The sequence below is a fragment of the Drosophila ficusphila genome, unplaced genomic scaffold (assembly GCF_018152265.1).
Source record: "Drosophila ficusphila isolate 14025-0441.05 unplaced genomic scaffold, ASM1815226v1 contig_106, whole genome shotgun sequence".
In the NCBI taxonomy this organism is placed as follows: Eukaryota; Metazoa; Arthropoda; class Insecta; order Diptera; family Drosophilidae; genus Drosophila; species Drosophila ficusphila.
Window position 1 is genome coordinate 7,665,333 of NW_025063993.1, and position 12,985 is coordinate 7,678,317.

The window sequence follows — 12,985 nt, forward strand, 5'->3', positions numbered from 1 at the left end:
TCCTTAAGGTAAAACAGTGAGAGTGTTCATATGTGTATGCAGCAGGAGTGCATTAAAATCCGTGTTGTATGTGTGAGTGATTGAGGTCCTATTAAGTGCAAATTTGCAACTTTTCAACAAAACTTTCAGAGTATTTGAGAATTTTTGTGTGCGCCAATTGAGGTGTTTATCTTTCATCCGTAAGATGCTCTCTTTTTTCACACTCATTAATTTTAGAGTTGCATGAAAGTCAGACGATGGAAATGTGTAGTTCGAGATAAAATGCAAAGATTAAATTTAATAAATGAGTTTCCTGAGGCCTAAGATTTATTCATTTATGTGAATCTACCCCAGAGGCTTGTATTTATAAAATGATTTTGAAAAGCTCCTCAAAATACGTTTAATTCACTCAACCAATCAGAACGTGCGACGTACAGAAAATAGATCAATTTATAGTAATTTTTAGAAAAAAATGTATAAAATCCAATACTTTTTTATAGTATAAGTTTTAGAGAATTATAAAAATAAATAGTATTGATAAATTGATAAATAGTAAGAGCTTTTTTGCTTTAATTTCGCGAAAGGCGTAAATCAAGAAAAATGAAAACACAGAAACAGGCATAAATGAGTAGTCCCTTGTACATTAGGCTAAGTCCATATATCGTTTGACGAACACATCGACACCGAGCTTGATTATATGCTATATATGCTTTGTGGATTATGATATTCATTCATATTCATCTTGTTAACAAATACGCATGCGCGCAGCCTTCGTCAATGCGGCCGCTGTGATTTATTTGATTTTATTATTTTGCATTTGACCAGATCACAACAAACATAATGACGGATATATGAGAGTATAGGTATATGGTGGATAAATGAAATTGGTATAAATATCTCTCGTTTCTCTGGCGGGGGGCCCATCATAGTGTCTGTGTGTATGTGGGTATGGAATGGATGAACTTCGGCCATGTACTCGATGGGGCGATAAATAAAGATTTATATAGCAATTAGATTGATTGACTTTATCGCAGTTACTGCTTTCCATAAAAATTCCGAAATGGAGGGATGCGATGTAAATGGAGACAAAGGAACGCAAAAGGCAACAAACTGAAGAAGCTGAACAAATGGTAATGGCATTTCAAAGCGTCAGAGTTGAGGAATAGATAGAGATAGCGAGAGTGTGGGCGAAAGAGAGAGCAGCAGTTGGTCTGGGCTCAAGGAGCGTTACCAAAAAATGTGTAGAATTTCGGGGAAATTTGTAATTACGTATATTTCGGTTTGCATTGTTCTGGCCGAGAAGCTTTGAAATGGAACAACAAACAATTTGCGAACATCATGGCCTATTGATTAAACATTGAAACAATAAACACAAAACGAATATGCAACATTGGAATTTTATAGTTGGCAATTGCATTGCAATAACGATTCGTTTCACACAACATTTAATTGGCAGAACTTTGTATATTTATATTTGTATATGTATTATATAGAGATACTGGTTTGCAGTTGGCTTTGAATGGTCGAAACAAACACAATCTTAAGTGAATCAAAGTAACTTGTAATAAATTTGTATGTCTGTTGCCAATTAGCGAAATTAAAACGGATAACAAATGCTAAGACACAAAATGAGCTTTAAGCAACAGAGACAGACATAGAGAGAGAAACATATAGTAAAAGGAGACAGAGATATTTATAGAGAGAGAGAGAGAGCGAGAGATAGTTACAGGTAAGAGGTAGAGACTGAGAGAAATTAAGAAGTATACGAGTAGATTTATGAATTTTTATTGTTTGTTTGCTTTTACCAAAAAAAAATAACATTTGTTTTGTATCTGTGGTAAATTGTAGTTTTTTGTTTTGTTTTTTTTTTTTTTATTTTTTATTTATGGCATATATTTTTACGTATGTACCATTAGAACTTCCGAAACCGAACTGATACTGAGGACATACATTGTGACGCCAACCTCCACAGGGGGACCTGCAACATATACACACACACGGATTGATGGAATTTTCATTTTGCGTTTGGTATGGTTATTCTGTAGTTGTAGTTGTTGTTGTTCATGTTAGATGTGGCTAAAACCCAAAATATGAGAACTGAAACACACACACAGCGGTACGAGTAACAATGGACGCAGTACGTTGACATATTTTCTTTTTTATTCGCTGCCTACTTTCGGGCGCCCTTCCTTGGGCTCGTCGGGTGCTGTTTAATTTCCATTAGCAAAATTAAATATATAAGATACGTTTAACACACTAAAATTGGCAAGCGTTGTGCATTGCTTTGCAGTTGTTTGTTTTTTGGCTGTCTATTTTTTTGTTGTTTGTTTTTGTTGTATTTGGTGGCTGACTAAATTTGTGTTTATGCTTTTGCTTCTGTTTATTGCACGCGCCGAATGAAAACCAAATCAGTTTACTACATCGAGGTTCGCATTAATGTTGTATGTATTTCTTTTTGTTTGTATTTTTCAGCTATTCGAAAGAGTTGCAGTAGCTCAAAAAAATAATTATTTGAGAAACAAAGGCGCCTATTAAATAAATATTTATGTAATCTAGTGGATTATTTGCTTTTGAATAGCGGATTCACACACCATTTTCGTTTGCATTGCTTATTTAGAAAGAGATTTTTTGTGGGTTTTGCGATTTGGCAGCATTTGGGTTATGAAATTTATCTTGAAGCTTGGTATGAGTTATGTGGGCCTACAAAAAGAAGAAGACAAAACAATACGCATGAAGTGAGAGGCAAGAGTTCTGCATTGGAATGTGGGGGTTTCAAGATCCGGAAGGGTTGAAATGTTGATGGATTGTTTGTTACTGTGGCTGTTGTTTGTGTGTGCGTGTGTGTGTGTGTGGTTTTTATTTTCGGGTAATTTCGATGTGCTGGGCCAATTAGACATACACAAACACACACAGAGGTTAAAAGTAACGGTGAGCACAGAAGGAATTCATTTTGTAGAGCTTAAGGAACATAAAAAGCTTTTGCCAATCGTTGGTTTTGATGGGTTAGAGAGTTGGCATTTAGTTTACAATGTGTTTGACGATGTGAGGAAGATATCGTGGCAAGAGTACTAAAACATTGGGCCCTATAAATTCTGCCTTCTGACTTCTGATTTCTGACTTCTGGGTTCGTATGGCTTGTCAGCTCCTAACAAAGACCTTAACTAAAAGTATTCATTTCGGGAAACTTATGCGAAATTGTTGGAAAAAACACTTAAACACAGCGGCTATAAAACGAACTAAACATTCGAAGGAGTTAGAGCTTGAGAGATTTAGTACCAAAAGGGAAACTGATAAGGAAATCATACCGTACATAAAGAGAAGGAAACACAATAGGAAAGGGTGTGGATAAGATTCGCAAATAACGCTTTCAACTGGTGTACTTTGGTCAACGGATAGAAATAATAGATCGGTCTATCTATATATTATGGTATATTTAAGAGTGTTCGGAGAGAGAGAGTTCATACAAAGCAAAACAGTTGGAAACATTTGGTAGTACCACGGAAATCAGGAAATCAAGACGTGTGTGTGTGTGTGTGTGTGAGTGTGAGTGTGAGAGAGCAACAAACTAATGCGTTTAGTGGTACGTAAAGAACTGAAAAACTCGAAAGAAAACTCCAACAACAAAGACCAAAGACAGAGAGATAGAGTTAGGAGTAGATAGATAAGTAGAGATAGAATGCGAGAGAGCGCTTAACGATAATAGAAAGGTACAAAGTTCAATTAGTTTGTACCATTTTCACTTCTGAGAGCGAGCTGATCGATAGCACATACATGGTGACTCCGACTTCGACAGGAGGTCCTGCAAACACGTATTTTATAGTAGGTGTTGTTACATGGCTACGGTTAGGTACGGTTTAAGGTAGGTATAAAGGGTTAATCTAGTGTTATGATTCGCGGATCCCAACGCGCCTCAACCTCCCTAAGCATATTGGACATATGTACGTTTTACCGGGCTGTGCCCCCATTTGCGTTTCGTTCAAGTCGCGTTGCGTTTTGGGTTTGCTTATATTTTTTTTTTTTTTTTTTAGCTGGGTAAGTGTAGCTAGATAGTTGGGGTGTCCGGAGATTGGTCTACTTACCACCATAATTGGGTCTTACTCTTTTGTCGTAACTAACACTAAAGGAGTCGAGTATAGCGGATATGTTTACGTCGCCCAGCATGCTGCCACCGCCAGTTCTGCAAGAAAAGTGGATTGTTTGTTTTAATCAGTACAATATTTTAATAAATTTATATATATATTATTATTTAAAAATCAAACAATATGACATTTATCTTTAAAATTGAATAAAAATTGAAAAAGCGCTTAGGAATGCATTGGACTCTTGGAATAATCTATATAAGCAGGGGTCAAAAAATCTACTTTTAGAAAAATAAACAACATTAGAGACATGCCACTTTAAAATCGGACAAAAATCGGTAAAGTTGTGGGCTGCGGAAGTCCGGAATTGGTTGACTTCTATGGAAAAGATCGGAAACTTGAACTGAAAAAATTTACCATCACCAAATTGAAAAATTTAAACACACATCGTTTAAGAATTAAATTAATTTTAAATTTACAGGGGTAAAAAAATCAATCTTTCCCGAAATAAAATATTTAAGTGCAGAATTTCTATCAACCGTTTTGAGGCATGTTACTTTCAATGTTTACTAGAATTGATTCATTTGAGGCTTCTGTTGGCTTATTAATAATTTATTAATGGTTTTCTCTATTTAAGTTGATATTCCCAACCGTTAAGCGATCATTAAGTTATACCTTTTGCCACATCGAACCTTGATGATTCATTAAATCCTATTAAAAGAAGTTATTTCTAGCAGAGTTCGCCAGAATTGAGTTCAAGTGCCTGTTTGCAACATTTGTTGCCGTGCATCATTTCCATATGCGACGTTCAGCGCTTCCTGGAAAAGCGACCGACAGTCGACACAGACATTGCGCTCGGCGGTCGTTGCAGGTTAAGTGTTCATGTGGCACAAACAGTGTGTGGGTGTGCCACTTTCGCTTTATGCGGCATCAAGTGCGCCCCAAAACGAGCGTGTGTGTGTGTGTGTGTGTATGTAATATTTATTGCATGTGCCTGGCAATGAAGGCGCAGACATACACACATACACGCCAGTTGCCAGTTGGCAGTTGCCCGTCGCCAGGCACTTCAATGCCTGTTTATTTGCGTCTATTCTACGCTAAACTGTGCTATTAAAGCGCGTTTGTTGTTATTCCAACTCTGCGTTGGCGAAAGCCATTGGATACACAGCGCTCGGGTCGCAGGACTCAGGTCCCTGGGCTCAGGACACGGGTCTCAGGACCCCCGGTTGCCCAGATGTGTGTGCGTGCTGCTGCTGGTGAGCAAAATCACAATTTAATAAAAGTTGCGCCTGCAAATAAACAGAAAACCCGACTTTGTCTCTCGATTTGCGCCTGCGCGTTTCCCGGAGCTCAGTGTCTCTTTTGGCTTTCATATATCCTGTTTGCCTTTCACTCGTATAGGGAATATATATATAGATATTTATGTGCGAGTATTTTGCCCAATTTGCACATTCGCAAGTCAATTGTTGTGGCTGATTTGCTGATTTGATGCGATTTTAATTTTGCAGCGCACAAAAGTCGGGGCATAATTTGTTGTAATTGAAGCCTGGGCGTGCCGTGGCCCACATTCTCTCGCTGCTCTCCCCCAATTTCTCTCGTTCCCCCCACTCCCCCCAGATTTCCCCGATTTTCCTCTCCTGCCTCGCTTGAGCTTTAACCCAAGTCGACGGCGGGCCATTGTGTATACGCAGCGTGGGCATCAAAGCGAAAGCCGACGGCAAAAATGGCAGCCTATTTATAAATGTGCTCGAAAATACCCGCACTCGTCGCCTTCGCTTCCATTCGATGCGGTTTTATTTTTCGGGCCTCTTGTCTGATGTTGATAATGAAAAAGTTTTGATTGCTATTTGATTTGAGTTTTTGATTGGGTTTGTGTGTGAGCCTGCCTGCCTGCTGCCTGCCTGCCTGAGTACAATGCTGCGTATGCGCAATATTCATTGCCACGGGTTACGGTTACTGGCTTCCAACACTTTCCGCCTCTCGCGGCGCTAGCCATTAAAGTTTAATTTATGCACTGCTGCTACTTTTGCTGGCAGGTGCTGTCAATAAGTTTTTGACAGCCTGCAATAAAAATTACTTGAAGGACGCGCCAAAAACTTTCCGATTGCTCCGCCGCTTATGCCGCTCCTCAAGGCGGAACGTGGCGTATACGTAATATGCAAATGTGCTCCTGCCACGGCTAAGTGAAACTAATATTATGCCCGACGTATTGTCAAATAATTTATGCAGCCCCAGTTGCTGAGTGTGTGTTGGTTTTCCTGTGTGTGTGTGTGTGTGTAGGTTTGTGTGTCGCATGCTTGTCGTTAAGTGCACTAGAAAATGTCAATAGGTCGTACTTAAGGCGTCAAATATTTGCCTATTGATCGAGGGCAGCTAAAGAGCACAAAAATACGAGAAGAACCGCGTCTCGAGTTGCTAGTTGGCAGAAGTGCTGCCACACATACGACTACACAGGGAGATAAATTACTGTAGTATATTAATTATTAAGTCAGAGTATATGTTTTCTTTTTTAATATCAAAGCAATTCTAAATTGAACATTAAGTTCAGAAAGCACTTTACTAAATCTAGTCTTCTTCTTAAAGAATTTTAAGCCATATTTGTGTGGCACACCCAAAAAAGTTGCAGTTTGCCTCTCCTCTCATAGGTAACTAAATCCATTCGAATGCCTAAAATATTCATGCTAGGAAAATTGCCCAATTGCCGATGCATTTCCACTGTGTAAGTGCACATTTGTGCAGCTGGCAATTAGCCGCTTGCACGTAAGTGGGTAACAGTTCGAGTTTTTTCCAGCCAGCTCTCCTCTTGAGATGGCAAAACCAGCAATAAAGGAGCAACAACTTGGGGAAGCAGCTGGGACGGCCGAAGGAACAGGACCTGAGACAGAACAGGACCAGAACCGAAAACGGAAACCGTAACTGTAACAAAACCAAAATGCAAAGTCATGCGCACGACAGTCAAGCCCAAAACGTGTCGCCTCAAGTGCCACGCCATCTTATCGCTGGCCACAGTTTGTTGCCTTATCTTGAGGCACTGCACGTTTGCCACACACACACACATGTACTATACATACATATAAACAAGTGTGTGTGGGTGGGTGTGGCTGGACAGTGAGTGTGTGTTTGTGTGTCGGGAGAAAAGCTGTGGGAAATATTGTCGTTATTGTTTGTTGTCGTTCTCGCTGTCGCTGTCGTTTTTAGTGGCACTTTGAGTGCCAGCCATTACGTATACGCTGCGTTGGACACGCGCCATTGCATAAATTCAAGTGAAACGTTAAAACAAAGCGGAAATGCGAAAACTACTAGCAAATATTATCTTTCTTTTAGCGTTTTCGCAGTCATTGTCTTCATCTCGGTGTCTCCGTTTTCCCCGTCTTCCCTTCTTGCCATTCTCCAGATTCCCGGTTGCCTCAGTTTTCCACAGTTTTGCTATTTTTCCACGCAGGACTTGCCTCCTGACAGCTGCAGGGACTGAGGCGAACGCCTACGCCGAGATAAGCAGAAAGTTGGTTTAGGCCTTTCTGCTGCGCAGTAAAACACTCGGGCAAATGTCTGTGGGTCGCCCAGCCACCAGATTCCACCAGCTTCCCATTCTCCAAAAAGGAAGGACGAAGGACGAGTGTGAGTAAGCGTTTTTTAATAAAGTGATAACTTGATGCCTGACAGCCGCCTGACAGTCGCTGAAAATAAACACATCCGCTTAATAAGCCAGCAACCAGCAGCCGAGTAGACGAGCAGTTGAGCATCCAGCTCCCGGGACACACAGGAAAGCCGCTCGGACATGGAAACATTAACTATTATGAGCTAGCAGAGCAATCCTGCCAGTTAGGCCACGCCCCACTTTATGGACTTGTTAAAGCCAATTTTTAGACACGCTGGGAATAGCTAAAGTATCCCCACAATGGCCCGCACTTTGCGGTTGCCCCACATATTTTATGTGCTATGATCAGAGGTAATTCAGCAGTCTCCAAGCACTCAGTGCTGATTCCATACATCCCCGTCTAGTTTTGAACAAGTTTTAAGCTTTAATTATAAATAAAAGCATTGCACTTTAGGTTGTATCAAAAATAAGTGTTATGCTTAAAGTTTTTGCAAACGTGTTGGCCCCTTTAAACAACAGATTTTATCCGGCTTAAAAGCCAATCTGATAGACGAACTTTTTCAATTCCATTATTCTTAGAACTGAGGCAGCGCGAAGAGATCGTTTGGCCTTTTGATTAAATGAAACCCAATCCCCATACCAAATTCGAACTTATGCGCCAGCTGAGCGGACGAGGTAAATGCATAAAAAATTGAATTGCATTGGCGAGTCCTTGACATTTTGCAAAATGAACAGCAGGCTGGTTGGCAGGCAGGCGATGGTTGGATCTAAGGCGCGGATATCTCTCGCCTCCAGGCGGGCCAATAAAAATAGTTGCCCGCTCTCGAATTGTATTTGCCGGGGGCAAATGTGAAAAAAATTAGACCTGCCTTGTCGGGGCTTTATTAAATATTTGAAAAGCAGATGGAGGCACAAGTGGAATGGCGATTGGCAAAACACAAGCTCGCATACACAGACACAGAATAAAAAAAGGAGGCTGCTAGCCATTCTACCATTTTACCATTCCATACCAGTCAGCCAACCGACCAACCAACCAACCAACCAGTCAGCCAAGCAAGCAGGCAGCCAGCCTGCCGTTTGTAGATATTTTCAATCATACTCAAAATGTGAAGGAACAACAATTTACGCTCAATGACACTCGACGGCGAGCTGTTGACGCCGCCTTGCCCCCGAGTGATGCAGCTGGCGGCGAACTCGAATAGTGGGGCCGTGCCGCACAAGAACGAGAGCGAGATGGAGAAGGAAGGGACGAGGGAACGAGGGACAGGAACCCGGGTGGTCTTTCCTTTTGTCGCTGCCACTTTGGCATTATCTGCTATCAATAAATTCCCAGTGAAGTGGGCACTTGTGTGGCAAGTGGAGCACAACGGGACGCCCAACGGGACACCAACTTGGTTGGTGGGGCAAGACGAGAAGGAGGGGAGGGGAAGGGGGTTTTGTGCCCAGCAGCCCATGCCGCACAGGAAGTGGCAGCGTGTAAAGTGAGCAAACTGTGTCGCTCTGGCCTTTAACCTTTTGCCTGCTGGATAAACTAAACTGAGGGACTGGGAGGCCCTGGGACTTTGACTCGGCAAGGCTGTCATTTTGTGTTGCATACTTTGTGGCGGCGCCTGTGCAATGTTGCATGAAAAAGTAGCGTAAACTTTGCTCCGCTGCCTCTGCCTTTGCCTTTGCCATTGCTGTTGCTGTTGCCTTTGCCTTTTGGCCCAAATAAACGACACAGCTGTGCCTTGGAGTCGCTTGACTTTTCTGCCTTCGCTCTTAGCACCACGACATTTTCCACATTTTCGATTTTGGACTTCTTGCTACGCTAGAGCCTTATAAGCTTATAAGCCACATCATGCCACCTCGCGTGTATCTCCGTGTCCTCGTCTGCGTGCCCAGCACGCGATCTTGTAATCCTATAAACGTGCATTTGTACTCGACCCGCTCGATGTCGCCGCACTCGCACTGGCATTCCCATTTACATTCGGATTCTGATTCGGATCCGGATTCGGTTTCGGTTTCGGATTCGGAGTTTCGTAGTAGACCCCATTTGATTTGCCTAATTTGCCAGGTTGCCATGTTATGCAAATGTTTGCGGCTCTGTGTGGCACCTAAATATTTACTAATGAGCGCTAACCCAAAAAGGAAAAAAAAAAAAAAATAGAGAAAAAGCGGATGAAGGAAGGAAGGCGGTGGCAACCAGAGCCCGGGCTTTGCATAATTTGTGTGATTAAGTTGACAGAACGCCACAGTAGCTGACAACTAATGCCACAATTGCGGCAATTTCTTTGCGTTGTCCGACTCTGTGTGTGTTGTATGCGGTTGCGGTGGGCATGGCCCACATGGATGTACACATGTCCCCAGGGTAACAGCGGGCGTATTGGCTCAGCGGCCAATGCGCTGACAGCTGACAACTGTCAAATGAGCCAGAAGCAGCAAGAGGGAAAGAGAGGGAAAGAGAGATATAGAGAGAGGGACTGGTCGAATCCTTGCACAAGGGTTTCCAAAAACAAACATAAACATCGCCCGGTGGACGTTGACGGGTGAGTAATTACAAGACCATCGAGTGGCAGTTGTCATTTTTCAGTCGCTGCCTGCCATTTTAATGACTGCCACATGCAAATGTGACAACGGCGATGTAGATACGGCCCGCCACTCCGCCACTCCGACGACGACCTAATAAATGGCCCTGCACTTAGTCAAACTGTCGAGCAGCTCGGCATTTATTCACTGCCGCCAGGTCAAGCAGGCTGTCTGTCATATTCCTACTGCCTAATTAGCGCCCGGAGGCAGCCGAAAAGTTTTGAGCGCATTTTGCAGCTAAAATGATTTGAATAATCGTAAATTACCATGAATTATGGGCCCCACGTTGGGCGCCACAAACACACACACAAACACACACACACACAAAATCGGTAACGGAAAACACTCGCATAGCACGCACCTGTGTCGCCTTTGGGGGCTGGTCACTGCAGCAAAGTGTCAGGAGCGAAAACAAATTTATTGTTATTATAACTGCGCCCAACTCTAGTTTTTTCCTGTTTTTTTTTTTCTCTGTGCTTTGTTCGCCCCCAAAAAAAGTTTGGAAAAGGAAAACGGGGGCGGTGTGGCAATGCGGGCATTCGGGCATGCTAACCATTATTTGGCCATAATTTAATGCGAATTAGAGGCGAGCGCTCTCGGCCCTCTATGATGTTATTAGCCTAATTGATAGTTGTAAATGTCACTAATTGAGTAAATGCCATTGAATGCGGCTTACTCCCCCGGTCGCGGCGATGATTTCGCATAATTGCGGGGGACTATCGAATGAGTGATACTTACGCCGCTTGCACTGTGTGGATCCGTTTGTGGCCCGTTTCCTGGGCGATCAGGGCCATGTTGATGGCCAGCCAGATGGTCAGCAGGGGGGTGCGGGGCAGGGGCGCCATCCGGGCCAACTTGTCCGTTCTTGAATCACTCATGGTGGTGCTGTGTTTGCTGTTTGTTTGTCTGCTTGTCTGTTTATCTGTTTATCTGTGTTTGTGTGTGTGTGTGCTTTTGTTAGTTGGAAGTTGAAATTTCGGGAGGGTGCGAGAGTTGCTTATTTAAAATGGCTGTCGTGGCTTTTCGTAGTTTTGCATTAAAAATTGAAGTTTTTCGTTTTTTGGTTGCTTGTTGTAGCTTTTTGTTTCCTTTTTTGGTTTTTTTCTTCTTTTCTTTTAGTTGCGTATAAAGTAAGTTGTAGTTGTTGTTGTTCTTGTTGTTGTTGCAGTTATTAGTCAAGGTTGCTCCTTTAGTTTTAGTTGCTAGCTGGTTCCCCCTGTTGTTTTTTGTTTTTTGTTTGTTGTTTCTTGTATTTTGTATTCGCTCGGCTACTTGCGCTTCTAGTCAGGGCTTTCTCCGTACTTCTCCGCTTGTTGAAGTCTCTCAGTCAGTGAGTTAGTTGGTTGTTTAGGCAGCGAGGCATTCAGTCAGTACTTCAGTGCATGTGTATGGTTGAGTGGGTGTGCTTAGAGGGCCAAGAGCGAAAAAGGGGGCGAGAGTGGTGCCCTTTTGTGACTCGACTCCGTCCTCCTTCCTCCACCTTCCACCTTCCACCGCCGCCAATCCCCGGTCCGTGTCCTGATGGGAGATCGAGTCGAGCTTGTGGGCCCAGTGGCAGATCCTGATGCGCTTCCTCTGCTTTTGGTCCGGGGTCCTGCCTCCTGCGGCATTAATTGCTCCTGCCGTTCTGCCCGTAATCAGGTTACTTCCTGCCTTCACCAGCGCCACGCTCTTGGGGACTCTTTTTTTTCGGTTTTCTCTTGCCTCCTTTATTTACTTTTAATTACTTCTATCCTGGCGATGGAGAGATGCCCGCTCATGTGTTGGTGTGTATCGGTGTGTGTGTGTCAGTGTATAAGTTTGTGTGCGAGCGCTTTGCAAATTCCTTGAAATTGAGCCTTTCGTTGCCTTTCCTGCCTGCCTGCCTGCCTTTCTGCCGTTCGTCCTTTCGTCCTGTGGGGAATCTCCGTCGGGATCGGGGGTCCTGGGTCCTGGACTGGGGTGAGTGTGTGTCAGTGTGTTAGTCGAGCTCCAGCAGAGTGTACATCGTGATATCCCGCTACGAATCGCTCTGTTCGGCGCTGCTTCACCCCGCTCATTAATAATTACAAAATATCCGCACTGCTCATGGCTGCCTCCGCCGGTTTTTCGGTTTTGCGATTTAACGGTTTTGGATTTCACAGATTTTCTATTTTCGTCGCCTCGGTTTCCGCTCAGTTCCGCTGCGGTTTTAGTTTCGATTTCAGTTTCAGTTTCAGTTACGGTATCTGTTTCAGTTTCAGTTGCAGCTCCCTCTTACTGAGTTTCTGAGTTCGTCATCCCAACGGACGCTCCATCTCATCGCTCGTTCAATATCGTTGTGGCGACGGCTCCAAATCGGATTGATGTTATTCCAGCTTTATTTGTCCTTGGAGTGCCTGCAACCTGCTCGATGTGGCCGATGTTGATGTTGGTGTTGCAGGCGACGGGTATCATTTTATTGGTTTCGATTGCTAGAGCTTCGTTTCGCCTTTACTTTGGGCATTGTTTGTTAAGTGGTTACAGCTGTGGCTACGCTTCTCGGGGAACTATGGGACATGCTTGCTAGATCTGAAAGTCTTATCTTAGTTCTTTGACTTTAACACTGCAAAAGGTTTAAAGAAAATAAAAAAAATATTATACATTTTATTCGTGTTATAATTGTTTTGTTATTTTGTTTTTAATTGGTGTTTATTTTTTTTTTCACTAATTTGGTCCGGATTATTAGTTTATTAATTGGGTTTAAATTGTTTGATTTTGGTTTAATTTTTGAATTCTCGTTTCAGTTTCTAAATGCTTTTTA

At 42.8% G+C, this 12,985-nt stretch overlaps 1 protein-coding gene across 9 annotated transcripts in view; it reads right to left on the minus strand.

Annotated features, from left to right (window-relative positions):
- LOC108096245 (gamma-aminobutyric acid receptor subunit beta) overlaps nt 1-12,985 on the minus strand; it is a 31,530-nt gene that overhangs the window by 15,031 nt on the left and 3,514 nt on the right. For 6 of the 9 annotated variants that reach the window (XM_017197681.2, XM_017197682.2, XM_017197683.2 and 3 more), the window contains exons 2-4: nt 10,963-12,787; nt 4,059-4,156; nt 3,711-3,778 (exon numbers count right to left, since the gene is read on the minus strand). In XM_017197681.2, coding sequence (XP_017053170.1) covers nt 3,711-3,778; nt 4,059-4,156; nt 10,963-11,102 — 306 coding nt within the window. In that variant the 5' untranslated portion in view covers nt 11,103-12,787. Of the gene's footprint in view, nt 1-1,889; nt 1,958-3,710; nt 3,779-4,058; nt 4,157-10,962; nt 12,788-12,985 lie in introns of all 9 variants that reach the window. The other 3 variants (XM_043207510.1, XM_017197686.2, XM_017197685.2) reach the window with 1 other exon arrangement.